Source organism: Choloepus didactylus, chromosome 9 (genome assembly GCF_015220235.1).
Source record: "Choloepus didactylus isolate mChoDid1 chromosome 9, mChoDid1.pri, whole genome shotgun sequence".
NCBI classification, from domain to species: domain Eukaryota; kingdom Metazoa; phylum Chordata; class Mammalia; order Pilosa; family Megalonychidae; genus Choloepus; species Choloepus didactylus.
Genome location: NC_051315.1, coordinates 45,424,368 through 45,439,726, shown reverse-complemented (window position 1 = coordinate 45,439,726; position 15,359 = coordinate 45,424,368). Strand labels below are relative to the sequence as shown.

Sequence of the window (15,359 nt, the reverse complement as noted above, 5' to 3'; positions counted from 1 at the left end):
CCTCTGCATCCCAGTGCCTCTCTATGCATAGCAAAGGAGGCAGGTTGCTTACCTGGCTTTGTTCAGAAAGTGTTGCCATTTATTAGTGTTATAAATGTACTTATTGATTTTTGAGCCCATTTTACATATATGTATTCATCTCTTTCCCCACATTCAGTTCATCACCAAGCCCTGCTCTCTTCTTTGCCAACATTAGTTTTGATACTCTTGTCACTTTGCTTATCTCTGTAATTTTTTTAATCCCTATGATCTCTTTGTTTATTCCTGCATCAAATTCCTTTAAAAAAATCCTCTACTCAGACTTTTATTGGAATTGAATTGAATTTATAAAGTAAGTGAGATCAATTGACACTTTTATGCTCTTCATTTCTCTCACTTTGAATTCTCTCTTTATTCAGATCTTTCATGTACTTCAAAAACATTCTGTAATTTTCTTCATACATTTTGCCATATCTTTTATTAGATTTATTCTTATAGACTTTCTCTATTTTCTTACTATAATAAATGTGATCTTTGAATTTTTCAACTGCTTATGGCTGCTGATTATTGCATTGGTCTTTAAATTCAGAAGTCTTGATGAATTCCCTTTATTCTAATAATTTGTGTGTAGATTCTCTTAAGTTTTCTCTATGGTTGTCATATTGTCTACAGATAATGAGAGTTTTACTCCAATTATTCAACTAGTTTATTTTTCTTCTTTTATAGCATTGGCTAAGACCATATATTTTTGCACATAAATGAAGTGGACATCCCTGTCTTAATATTGACTTTAAAGGAAATGATTCTAACTTTTTAATCATTAAATTTCAGTGAAAAAGTAAACAGTGCTTCATATTATTTTTAGCTTTCTGTGCGTGAAGATTTTAAAAGTTTATTTGCCTTTGCAAAAGGGAGGTGCGGACTCTTGGTAGACATCATAAATGAATGTTAAACTGGCTTTTCAGCCTATCGAAATAAAAGGAAAGGGATCTAGAAACATAAGTGAAAAATAGGCTATATTTCATGGAATAAAGTGCTCTCCTGCACAAACATATTTCATGCTTCAAAGCACTTTCTTCAGTTCAAATGTTTTCTGTTGGAGTTTTAACATACATAATTATTTTTTCTAACAATGTATAAAATTTTCAGTATTTCCATCCTCTTCCTTAACAATCATAATGACCTTAACTTGCTGTAGATGTCTATTTAACACCTTATCTTCATTATTATAGTCTATTTTGAGAGTTTCACCACTTTTTAAAACTACAAAATATAGATTTCTGTCCCAAATACCTGGTAGTGAACAAATAGACCAACCTGTTGAATTGATGTGCTTAGTGTTGATTTCTTGCATTCTGCTCCTTACTCTGGGTTTTTTTTTTCCTCTTGCTGATGTACCTCCTTCAGTGAGAGTACATAGGTCGTTCTTTGTCTAAAAATGTCTTTATTTCACCTTTGTTTTGAAAGAGTTCTTGTAGGCAATTTAATTATTCTAAGTTGATGTTTTGTTACCTTACAACTTTGAACGTATCACTCTCTTGAATTTTCTGTTGATGAGAGAACACTTGTTTATCCTTTATAGGTAATCCGCATTTTCTATATTCTAAAAGTTTTTAAAGTTTTTCTTTTCCTTGTTTAAGTCCTTAATTCATCTGTAATTAATTTTTGCATATATGAGAGTTCCTTGCAATTATCCCAACTTACTTGCAAGAAACCTCTGTTTTTAAGCAAGTTCCATATATACATGGGTTTGCTTTCAAAGTCCCTATTCTGAGCCATTGTTCAATTTTATTCCAAACTCAGTTTTTATACCCTTATAATAAATGTTGGCAGGCCTTCCAGGTTATTTTTGATCCTTTAATATTGTATATAATTTTTAAATCAGATTGTCAAGTCTCATAAAGAAATGTTGAGGTTTTGATTTATTTCACATTTTGCTTATATATAGATAAATCTGAGGAAACTTGGCATCATTGTGATACTGAATATTGTTATTGTTGAACTATCTCACCATTTTAAATTGTTTTCAATAAAGTAATAAATTGTCTTTCAATTAAATTTTATGATTTTATGCTTAGAGATCTGTATATATTTTGTTAGATTTATTCCTGTATGTCTTAGAATTTTTGTTTCTATTACAGTTTATGAAAATGACATTTTGATTGAGGTTAGTGTATAGATGTCTGAGATCAATTTTTCAATGTGAAATGCAAATACATTGATAAACTGTCTTATAATTTCCAATAGACTGTCTATAGATCCTTTTGGGTTTTCAATGAAGATAATAACTATCTGTGAATAATGACAACTGTACTTCATTGTTTCAATCCTTATGATATTCAGTTTTTTCTCTTGCTTCATTAAACTGGCTAGGACCTCCAATACAGTGATGAATAGATGCTATAATAGCACACATTTTTGTTTCATTCTTGATTTTAAAGGGAATCCTTCCAACTCTTTGGTAATGAGCTATCTTTATGAATGAACTTTATTTAATGCAATTTTATTGAGATATATTCACACACCAAGTAATCCTTTCAGTGGCTCACAGTATCATCATATAGTTGTGCATTCATCACCACAATCAATTTTAGAACATTTTTATTACTCCAAGAAAAAATTAAACATAAAAATAAAAAGAACACTCAAAACATCCCATAATTTTTATCCTCACCCTCCCATTATTTATTTATTTTTTGTCTTTATTTTATTACTCATCTGCCCATACACTGGACAAAGGGAGTGTCAGTCACAAGGTTTTCACAATCACATGGTCACATGATAAAAGCTATATAGTTATATAATCATCATCAAGAATACAGTCTACTGGATTACAGTTCAACAGTTTCAGGTATTTCCTTTAGCTATTCTAATACACTAGAAACGAAAAAGGAATACCTATATAATGCATAAGAATAACCTCCAGAATGACCTCTTGACTCTATTTGAAATCTGTTAGCCACTAAAACTTTATTTTGTGGGAATCATGTCCTACGCAGGAATCATGTCTTATGTAGGGGGGAGGGTAGTGAGTTTATTTCCAGAAGTGGCTGAGAGAGAGGCCACATCAGAGCAACAAAAGAAGTTTTCTGGAAGTGATTCTTAGCTAAGTAGGCTTAGTTTCTCCTTTACAGGAATAAGTTTCATAAGGGCAGGCCCCAAGATCAAGGGCTTAACTTATTAAATTGGGAGTCCCTAATGCTTGCAAGAATTATCAGGAATTCCTGAGGTGGGGAAGTTTAATATTTCCACATTTTCCCCCAGTCCCTCAAGAGGACTTTGCAAATACCTTTTTTATATTCTGCCCCAAATGCTCTGGGATGCCTCAGGGTTTTACATTAACCTGTACAGAATAACAAGATCTCATTCCCTATTCTAGGTTCCGCGTAATTATATTGTTCAAATAAACTGACCATGCAGGTTAAATTAGATACTGTGCTACAGAAAATACAAATTTTGTACCAAATCAACATCTCTTCCTTTGGTCTCATACAGAAGTTGGAGTTTTAAACTACAGCCAATATCATCCATTACCCTATCTGGTTTACCTTAGTCCTAACCAAGTCCATTTCATTCATATCACTAATTAAGGTCTGATCTCTTTTTCAGCTTTAACTTTAACAGTTGCTGTATGGAGTAATGCTGACTTTCAGAGCTGCAGAACTCTAACTCTTGACTCTTAGGTGTCACACAGATACCCAAAGTTTCAGGGAACTACCAGGTTATACACAAAGAGTTCAGCATCTCACAATTTAGAAATAACATTTAAAACTCAGGAATAGATGTCACTGCTGTAAGAACTTACAAGGAACCTTTACAATAAGCCTTATTGAACATTCCTTAATAGTTGATTGCCCAGTCTCTGCATGAATGAACTTTGAGATTAAGGAAACTCTTTTCTATTCCAAGTTTCCTGGTAGTGTTTATAGAGCTTGTGTATTAATTTTTATCAAGTACTTGTTTCTGCATCTGTTAAGATGATCTTCTAGTTCATTTACTTTTTACTTTCAATATAGTGGATGGCATTTAAAGAATTTGTAATGTCAAACCAATGTAGCTTCACAAGTTAGATTGGCCTGTAATTTTTCTTTCTTGGACTATATTTCTTTAGTTCTGGTATCAGATTTACTGGATTTTTACTCTGGGCTGAGTAGTATCCTCCCCTGCCCCCCCCCCCCTTTTTTTTGTAGAACTCTCGTAAAACCATCTGAATCATCTGGGCTTGGTGGTTCTTTTTCTGTGGGAAGATTTCTAAACTACTGTTTCAGTTTCTCAATTATAAGACTGTTCTGGTTTTCTTGAGCCAGTTTGGGTGGGTTATGTTTTGTTTATAAAGTTTTCAAAATTTTAAATTATTGGCATAAATTTGATAATAATTCTATTCTCATGTTTAAAATCTCTGTTATAATATGACTATGTCCCCTTTTTCATTTGTTCTGTTTTATGCCAGCTCCCCCTTTTTTTAAAAATCCCCTTGAAATTTTCTCTAGATTTTCTATTTTTGAGTCTTTTCAAAAACCAGTATTTGGATTTTTATTAGTCTTTCATCTTTTTCTGGTTGCTTTTAAGATTCTTTTGTCTTTACTGATCTACAGTTTCACCACAATGTGATTAGGTCTGGATTCATTTTAAAATTTATACTGCTTAGAATTTGCAATGCCCTTTCAAACTAAGGACTTTTGAATTTCTTTCGGTTTTGGAAAATTATTAGCTTTGACCTCTTTGAGTACAGCTTCTTCACCACTCTCTGTATTATCTTCTGGAATTCCTGTTAGACATATTTTTGAGTCTCAATCTATCTTCCATATTTTCTAACTGCTCTTTCATATTTTATATCATTTTATCTTTTGGTTTTGTCTTTCTTTTGAATTCCTTAATAACATCTTCAGTAATTTTCTTGTTATATTTGTTCTATATAGAATGTCTTCTTTCTATCAAGTTTTAAAAATTAATTAATGTATTTTTATTTTCAAGTAGGTCTTTTTCCATGATTATCTGGTCTTGTTTATTTCTGTCTTTGTTTCAAATTTCTTGTTCTTATGAACATTTATCTGTCATTTATCTCTCTGAGGATTATAAAATTCTTATTTTAGAGTCTTCTTGGGATACTTTTATATTTTACTTTTTTTTTGAATGTGAGAATCCACATCAATTTTATTGTCTTCCTTACCATTAAACTTCTGAGGGTGTTTTAGAATTTTGATTTGCCGACCTACCTTGAATGGTAGCCTCACTCTGCAGCTTGATGTGATAGTTGGACAGTTGTTTTCACTCAGCACTTTGGTGTTCCAAATCCAGAGTCAGATCTAGCAGCTTGGATGGCTTTCCTGGAGATAATATGCTGCTTGGCTCAGGTCCCAAGGCTGTGTTGATATACTGTCTACATGAACCATAGCAATCAGAAGCAGCTTTTCTCAGCCTACTTTTCCTGTGGTGGAGCTTCAACTAAGATTCTTTTTTCAAGTTGTAAGCCTTGTGCTTCAGATAGTAAGTCTTGCACTTCAGATAGGTGCATTTAAGCCATATATTGCCATAGTATCCAAATTCTTGGCTACCTGTTTCTGGTGCTCCAGGTCCCACAGGCCTTTAGGTTAGTTTTGCTTACCTTTCTTCATTTTTGACCCATTTCTAAACTTGAAATTATGAAATTTCCATTTCATCTCTTGTGCCAGAAATGTCCATGTCTGGCCTATATCAGGGTCAGGTTGGCTTCCCCTCCACACTGTGACATTTACTTTGTGTGTTCTCAAGGACCCACAAGTTTCTTTAGTATTTTCTAGAAACAGTGGTCCCTTCTGAGTCATGATTTCAGGGATTCCCTTCCTCCTGACTTATGATTCAAATCTTTAACATGAAAACAGCACTTTCATTGGAACAACTGGGACAGCTAGCTTTTAATCTAGCTCTGCTATTTACTGCGATTTTAGCCTTTTGGAAATACTTTACTACTTTGAACCTTTATTTACTATTCTGTAACTTTTTAGTGCAATTATGAAAATTAAATAACATTACCTGTGAAAGCACTACAAAAGCAGTAAAGTGCCTTAGAAGTGGTTAGTTGTAAATCTCATGTGGATCAAAAAAGTTGGAAATGTATTGGAATCCACTCCAATATGACAGTTGAGTTTTGTTCCAAAAAGTCATTCTTTCATGTATTCATTCAATTGACTGAGCAGCTGCTATGTGCCAGGCACTGAGCTAGGCACAGTAAGGTTAGATCTCACATATGATTTCATTCCCTTCTAATTGTGAGAGTATAGATTTGACCCAAATATACGATTGTGATGCCAATAGCACAGGCAGAAACAGACCCAGAAAAATAGGGAAGCTTAGTTATAGATCCTTAGAAAATGACTAAAAACTCTTAGTCACTTTGACAGGTCTGCTCTTTACACTGGTATTTTCTTGGTTGAAGTGACAACATACTTAGATGATTTGGCCAAATCAACAGATGAGATATTTTAAAACCTTTATTTTCACACACAAAAAATAACTATTTGGCAGGACCCAATTGTATTTTTGTGAAGTAAGTACAGAAATACAACTTCCTCTTCTTTTTATAGTTTTGATTGTATATAGAAAGGGTTCCCCTGCTGGACTGTAGTCTCCAGCAGGAGATAAAACGTCTTTAAGAAGAAAAGGGTTGATAAATATGCCAGCTCTTTGTTAGTCCTCTACTCCCTGGTTCCCTGACACTGACCTTCACATGACCACAGGTTTAATCAGGTAACAAGAGCTGTGACTGAGGCATTCCAGCAGGCTTATAGCCATTATGGTGAGTCCAGAAAGATCAAGAAAGTAATTCAGTCAGCCATTTTATGCCTTTTGTTTCTTCCTTACATATTATATTGGCAACCACAAAGACTGCCACTAAACATTACCATCATCAAGGCTTGGAAAATCCTGCCCAGTGATTATACAGTCCCTGGAGACTGAGGAATGGGCCATGTTCCCCTTAAGAATTTAAGGACATTCTTGTAATTTTATTATTTTCTTTCCCTTAGGCCTTCCCCTACAAAATGTACTTTTTCCTTTTTCTTTTTAACCCTCATCTACCCCTCCCAGATTAACTTTGTATAAAAGACTGCTTGTTTACAATTAGGCTATCTTCCCTTTGCGATGTGTCTGTAGGCAAATCTGAGCTATGCCTACCTACCGGGCTTGTTCTGGGACCTGAAATGACAAGGGAAGGCCTGGAGAAGAGGATGAGGAGCAGGAGGGAGAATGAGTCTTTGTGCTTTGCTAGATGCCTTTTGCCTCGTTTGCTTTCATTTTCTATTCCTTCAGCCACCCACCTTCTCTCTCTCGGCTCCCCTGCTCCCATGGGCTAGGCAGGCCAAGCAGTCTTGCATGCTACAGCAGCCACTCCATCCCACCCTGGAACACTGCTTTCATGTGCTGGGACAGCTAAGGAAGGAAGCACGTGAAAAGTCAGGGTGCTTAGCAGTGTTTAAGTTTAGCCTTCCAAGGAAGCATTTCACAGAATGTCTGCTTCCTCCTTTTTGCTATGGAAAATAAATAAATGTTTTGCAGAAAAGATGTTTTAGTGTCTCAGGCTCATAGATTGATGATAATATTTACTGGGCATTTACTAAGTGCTAGTGACTGTTCTAAATATTTACACATATTAACTCATTTAACCCTCATGACAATCCTGGGGTTTAGGTGTTATTGTCTTTATCCTACAGGTGAGAGAAACCTTGAATGTAAATACTTGCCTAAACAGCTAGCAAGTGGATTTGAAGCTAAGCAATCTGGTTTTATAGTATTTAAAAAATAAAAATAAATACATCTCATTGTTGCTATTGCTTTTAAAAAGAAAACCTGTAGAAGCTACTCAATTGTTTCTGGAGAAGTAGTATATGTAATGCTCTCCTTTTATACAGCAAAAATCTTTCAAATGAATGGGAAGGGGTTGTTAGTGCTAGAAAAAGAAAAAAATATATTAATAATAAATCTCAACACCTAGAAGTAAATAGCTACCTTTATTTGGATTTCTTAATAATTATTAATTTTTTCTTCTTTCTTGCAGCAAACCTTGAAGAAAAAATGGGTGGAGTTCAGATCTCTGCAGTTACAGGAACAGCGCCTGCTTCATGGTAAATGCGATTTCCTGCTGAGAAACCACAGTAACATTTCACCCTTTAAGTATTTCTGCCTCTAAATTGTTTTAAGATTATCATCATTACAAGAAAAATTTGTCCAGCACTGATCAAAGATAATAATCTGTTTCTTTGGAATGACCTTCGGAGGGACCTGTGTATTTGGAGAGGGGTGAGCAAGGTGACATGCCCTCCTCCAAACCTATCACACGTGTGCACGTGAATGCACACACTCACCTGTGTGCGTGCACGTGCTTACAGGAGGCACATGCTCGCCTAGAGATTTTAGAGGAGCAGTAGGAAAAATTGACTGACTTTCCTACTACTTCAGCAGATGACTTAAATTCCTGAAAAGGTTTCATGACACAAGGGCTGTGGTGTTTTCAGATGCTATTGAGGCTGGAATGGTTGTGTATTTCTTGAGTAGAACTCCCACCATTTATTCAAATTGTGTAAATTACATTTAGGCAGATAAATCCTTCTTCATGGCCCCCATGACCAAGGCAGAAAGGTGTAATATTGGAACAATAAAAGCATGGCTCTTGCCATTGGGTACATTCGGAAGGGAAGGGTTGAATTTAAAATTTCTGATTTGGCATTTACTGTGTGACTGGCATAACCTGCGGAATGAACTTGCATGTAGAAATAATTCAATGAAAGTACCTGTTGGGTGGGTGTGAAATAGAGGTGATACCTCCCTCACATAACACATGCTAAAGTGTTTATTTATAACCTAGGATATCTGTTAAAAGTGATACTCTACTTGTTAACAGAAAAATAGCAATTCAGTCCTTAATTAGCCACTAATGTATAGCTTAGGGGTTTGTCTTGAAGTTCTGTTTTTTTGTAAAAAAAAAAAAAAAAAAGAAGTGTTTGGAATTTACATATTAGTTACTTCTCCTTTTTATGCATTTCAGTCAATATTTTAAAAAAAACCATAATAGAGTTCATTTGAGTCTGAAATTTGTTAGTGAAACAGAGATACAAAAACTTCTTTGGCTTCTCTATTTCAGCCACCTCCTAGATTTCTGCTTTGGCACATTCTGGAGTGGAGATGGGTTTGGCCTGGTGAGTGTAGGCGGTCCTGGATTCTATGGGAATGGCTTTGTCTACACACTTACCCTTAGATCAGGACCAAGGAGGACTGGCTACTCATAAAGCCATTGTTGAACACTCTTTTTTTCCCCCCCAAGATTGAGACAGTTCTTTCGTCCACTTTTTCTAGACCTGGACTAAACATCCAGAGCATGATATTCTACAAGGCAGTTTCTCTCCAGTCAAAAAGAAATTCATCAGCTTGTTAATAAAAAGTAATATGATTAGTCACTGGAGGGCTGACCAACTCAACCTTGCATATCAAATGGAAAAGCAAACAGTCTTTTTTTATATTGTCAGCTAAGGACAAAGGAGAGCAGCAGTACAGATAATCAGCATAAGATAAAACCATTTTTTAAAGTACACTGTTTTATTATTTTTTCTAATTATGTTTTCCTCAGGCTGAGATTACAATTAGTCTCCTTTACTTAAGTAGAATACCAGCCAACTCAAAAAATGCAGAAACAGGTAAGGTATGGACAGGAAGTTGGTGTGAGATTAAAATTTGAGTTTGGAGAAGCCAAATGTAGGTTATGAAAGGTTGGTGAAAGATTCAACCAAGTGGATAAAATTCAGTTTCCTCAAATGCATTATTACTTACTTGAGAACAGAGATGTTTTCTGGGTACAATACCATTCCAGAATATTTAAGTATTGATGAAACTTGGAATATTTAGGCTGAAAAATATATTTGATTTTGTAAATCCTCTCTGTTTTAAACATCTTTGAATTCTCTATAATCGGCCTATAGTTGCAGGTTGTAGGACTGTTTCACATATACTTCAAATGATTTGTAAGAATTTCATGATTATTAAGGATAACAATGACTAAGAATCAGAAGAATTAAGTAGAGAAAATCCATATAGATAGTATTTCCCAAAGTATATTCTTTGGAATCTCATTTCTGTGCAGATTCTAATAAAAGGTTTCAAGGTCACTTAGATTTGGGAAATGAGTCTTCTGGAGAGTCACAAGTCATATTGGCATGCTATTGGTTGGGTTGAACTATTCTCATGTGAAGAATCTTGCTTAAATTTACTTAAGTAAATGTCTAGTACCATAACTCTAGTGGCCACGCAACCCTTTTACATGGAAGCCAGGCCCATGAAAAACAGTTTGGGAAATCCTACAATAAAGTTTATCAAATGGCTTTATTAACAGCCACTTACTCATGTAAGTCAAAGCTTAGCGAAAATATCATTCACCCCTATGCTGCTTGGTGACCTTCTAACAGAATTGTGTGTTTTTATTTTTAGAGTGTGTTGCTCAGATCCATTCCACAGTAGACTAATTTCTTTTCTGCCTTCTAGGTGATGCCGCTAACTGCCCGGGTTTGGAAAACACGGACACGGATGAGGCGTCCTTGCTGGGCACTCTGCCCGGGCCGGGCGCCCCCCTCACGGACCGCCATCGATTGTCCAGCGCGAGCAGCTGTAAGAGCTGGCTGAGCTCGGTGACCATGGACAGCGAGGACGGCTCCCAGCTCTGCGCCTCGGAGGACTCGAGCCGGGGGCCCCCCAGCCGGCAGACCAGCACGGATGACGAGTGCTTCGTCCCCAAGGACGGGGACGAGCTTCTGCGGAGGTCCTCCAGGAGGCACCGGAGCGCCAGCACCACCAGCAGTGGGTCCATGTCTCCTCTGTGGGAGAGCAACGTCTCCAGCCTGTTCGGGACCCTGCCCCGGAAGAGCAGAAGGGGAAGTGTCCGGAAACAACTCTTGAAATTCATCCCTGGCCTCCACCGCTCCGTAGAAGAGGAAGAGAGTCGTTTTTGACGGGTCGTGCGCCCTTTTGTGTTAGCGTATTTCACAAATATTTCTAGAGTCTTCTAGATCAACTCCACCCAGTTCTGTGGGAAAGTGCAGTTGGATTGGAAATCTGACGTCCCACGTCACAGCAATAAGCCACAAGGACCTTTATTTAAGCTTTTGTACCTCTTTGGTTTTGCTTCTTAAATCGTTTTTTTTTTTCAACAAGAAAGTTGAAGTTCTAAGCAGACATTAGGGAAATTGGACAATGTTAGATAAAATAAAAATGGTTGTGCCTGCCCATCCTAATGCTGCCTATGAAAGTGAGGATAATATTTATTTTCTAGGTTATTCATATAAAAAACTCAGAACTGTTTGGACTCAAGTGTGAAGAAGGGTCTGAAAGGTTATAACTATTTGGAATACCTTCCGTAGATTAATTGGTAGCTTACAAAACCTTATGTTTGCTTAAGCTCCGTAGCGTCTGGGGAGACTTTAGGATATGCAATTTTGAATGTCTGTGTTCCAATCTCTGAAAGGTTAAAACCAATGATGGCCATCAGCCATTTCCCACATCCACAGTGGCAATAAAGGAAGGAATTTAAGATTTATTGTGAGGGTCTGTGCTTCATGAGAACCATGGAAATAAGTTGGTCTTAGATGGTGCTGAGGAGAACAATAATAGGCCTTTTTAATAGGTAGTTTAAACAAAATTGGTGAGAATCTCATTCTTCTTACCTGATTTAATTTTTGTTCTGCCTGAACATTGATGACAATTCTAAAGGGCTCTCAGACTTACAGCTTTGTGCTTATTTTTTTTTTTTGCCACAAGCACCTAATGTCTGAAAACTTAGAGTTTGGAAAATGATTTTATTTCTTTTTTCACATTACTCCCCACTTTATATTATATATTCCAAATAGTTATTGCCTTCAGCCCTCTTTTGCTATTAGTTATGTTGTTTCAAATTACTTCAACACTTTAAATCATGTTTTTATTCAATCTCCATTAAAGGCCATGATTTCTCCATTCTGGTGATTGCAGTTGCTCATTACCTATATCCTAGAGTAGATAACCTGGACTATGTAATAAATAATCTTTACTGATTTTAGCTGTGTATACGTGTGCCACGCACGCGCATGTGTGTGTGTGATTCATAGACGGAGACTGAGTTGACTTTGATTGGGACTGCTACACTTAAGTAAATTTTGGAGTAGTCTAAAGAATAAGTTGTTTTGAGGGGAAAAAAACGTAAATTTCATAGAAGGGAGGGTGAGGAAACTTGCAGAGAAGGAAATAAAATGTGAAAAGATCTATAATTGGGACTTGTTTTCTGTTAATTCTTTGGACTTAGAACATCCAGTGGGCTCCAAGTAAGTTATTTAAATTGAAAGGCAGTGAAAATACCTTTCACAGGAACAATAACAGTCATGTCTATCATTTAGTGAATGCCTAGTAGGTTAAAGGTGCTTTACAGGATATCCACACTATAACCCTGTGGGTAGAGGTGGTAGGCGTGTAAGGTATGAGGTTTAAGGAAGCAGGAACTCAGAGTTCTCACGGTCACACAGTTAGTGGTAGAGCTATAACTGGAAGCCAGTATTCCTGGCTCCAGTCTAACCGCTCAGTCTTCCTAGATATTGCTTACTCTTTGACTGGTATTGTGTAGTTTTCACTGCAAAACTTTTTTTTTCCTCAATAGGAAAATTTAAAATACACAATGGTACATACTACGAGGATAGGGAACTTGTCTTTTGGTAAACAGGAAAACAAACACATATTTAGAGTGACTTTTTTCTCCTGGCCTCCCCAAGCAAGTTTTCAGATACAGGCTCATTAACAACTGCATGGTTAACAATGCATCCGGTATAAAGCAGGGCTTGCAAACCAGTGATTCTACTGGTCTTGCTTATTTCCCATCATCGATTAGAATGATCATGTTAAAACCTGCTTTATATTATTCAGCATTTCCTGTTAATCCTGTTTCTACAGACACCATGTAGAAAATTCTAATTCCAGAGTAACTAATAGGATGAAAAATCTTTGCTTATTTCTAAATGGTGTGTCAGTTACTTCTGAATTACTGCTGAAATGAGGGCGGGGAAGGGACATGGTGAGTTTTAATTTAGTCTGCAATAAGGAGTTATAGACAAGAGTTAGGTATATTGGGGGAAAAAAAGAAAGGCATTGGTTAACCAAGATACAGGAAGGAAGGGTATGTCATGTTTTATGTGCTCACAAGCTGTAAGAACGCTAGCTGCTGTTTAGTGGAAATAGGGTAAATTTCACACAACATTGCTTTTTAGACTGAGTCTGACCCCACTGGGGTTTTAAAAGATTTCATTTCTCTATTCTTCTGGCACACATTGACGCATTTTGGTGTAATTTACTGGGAAAAGAATTGAAAAACGAAGTTTTTTTTTTTTAAACCCAAAGCTATCAAACATGCATATTTGTGAACTGTGTTGACAATTTGCTATGAAAATGCATTTTTCTAGAATGGCACTTGATATAACAAATTTGACTCAAACACATGGGAGGATTATTGTCATGTGGCCAAAGGAGTCACACCATGTCAACAGGTTGGAATTTTATTTTCTGAAATTAATTTTTATTTATCGCTTGCTATTTTGCAATATGTCTATATCTTAGTTGCATGCAACAAACAGTATTAGAAATCCCAGTATGAATTGAAAAAATAAACTTGGACATGGTTTGTGTGTGCTGATCATTAAAATGTCGGTATTGATGGATGTATAAAATCTAAGTATAATAAACAATGCAAACAACTATATTGAGCATTCAGATCACAAAAGTTTTGTTACTTTACATCCATTTTCCTTAGAGGATTGGGGCTATAAAATTGAAGTTTAAAACATTCCTGAAATAAAGATTGCTGTTTTTCAGCGTCAGAACTTTTTTTTCTTCCACTCTCTGTATTTATCTCTGTTTCTACCCCTTTATCTACCTATATCTATCAATCAATCTATCATCTATCTATCTATCTATCTATCTATCTATCTATCTACCTATCTTAAATCTAATGATTGTTCAAAAACATCTTTTTAAGACCTGACATGACCTTTTGACACTTCTTTCATCGAATCCCTGAAAAGTAATAGGTATGGGGGAACTGTGGGAAGATGTCAGAGTAGGAAGGTCCAGGAATCAGTCCTTCCACAGGACAAATATTAAACAGGTAGGAACTATCTGAATCAACTATTTTGAAACTGTGAAGTACAGTAGAACATTGTGCAGCACCCAGGGAAAAGTGGGAGGAAGTGGCTGGTAAAGCACACTAAATAAAAGTGAATTGCTTTCTTTTGCACTGTGGTTACCATCACATCCCCCATTTTCACAGCAGGCAGCAGTGGGGTCAGCTCCTCACATAGCTTGCTGGTGACAGAGAAGGACATAAAAAGGTGAAGGCAGAGGAGACTTAAGACAGGACACTTCTTCATAGCTGTGGGGGACATTTGAAGAACTATATTTGCTGGGCAGCTGCTGAGTAAACAAAGTGCAGATTTGGGGAACCATGGGAAAAGCCCCTGGTGCCCTTCCTGACTCCTCTCTAACCCTCTTCCCAGGGCAGTTTGGAGGCAGCTGGAGCACCCTTTGTGGATTCCTGGCTTTTTTCTGGCTGGGAAAGCCTTACTTGGGAAACTCCTTTCCAGCATGCTATTACGAGAGACATACCTTAAATTCAAAGATATATGTAGACTACAAGTGAAAAGGAAAAAAAAAAATCTCATGCAAGCAGTAACCAAAAGAGAGCTGGGGTAGCTATACTAATATCAGATAAAAGAGACTTTAAGCCAAAAACAGGTATGAGGGACAAAGATGGTCATTATATATGGAAAAGGGGGCCAATTCAATAAGAATATATGACAATTATATATGCACTTAACAGCAGAGTCCTGTAATATATGAAGCAAATACTGACAGGTTTGGAAAGAGAGAAATAGAAGGTTCTACATTAATAGTAGGAGACTTTAATACAACCCTTTTGATAACGGATAGAACATATAGACAGAAGATTGATAAGGAAATAGCAGGCCTGAATGACTCTAAACCAACTAGACCCAACAGTCATGTATAGAACACTTCACCCAACAACAACAGAATACACATCCTTCTCGAGTGCACATGGATCATTCTCCAGGATAGATCATGTCTTAGGTACAAAACAAGTCTCAATAAATTAAAAAAATATTGAATACATACAATGTATATTCTCTCATCACAATGAAATCAACTTAGAGGTCACAATGGAATGTGGTCCTACAAATGGAATGAAACTAGACCTCAATAACAGGGAACAGGAAAGTAATGGAAAATTCACACATATATAGAAATGAAACAACATACTTTTAAACAACCAATGGGTTGAAGAGGAAATCACAAGGGATATTAGGAAATATCTTGAGGCAAATGGAAAT

General features: G+C 36.3%; 1 protein-coding gene across 1 annotated transcript in view; it reads left to right on the top strand.

Annotated features, from left to right (window-relative positions):
* LOC119544201 (cytohesin 1 interacting protein) overlaps positions 1-13,714 on the top strand; it is a 29,806-nt gene extending 16,092 nt beyond the window's left edge. Inside the window, exons 7-8 of the mRNA XM_037849430.1 lie at positions 8,012-8,078; positions 10,486-13,714. Coding sequence (XP_037705358.1) covers positions 8,012-8,078; positions 10,486-10,949 — 531 coding nt within the window. The 3' untranslated portion in view covers positions 10,950-13,714. The remainder of the gene's footprint in view (positions 1-8,011; positions 8,079-10,485) is intronic.
* The last annotated feature ends 1,645 nt before the right edge of the window (positions 13,715-15,359 follow it).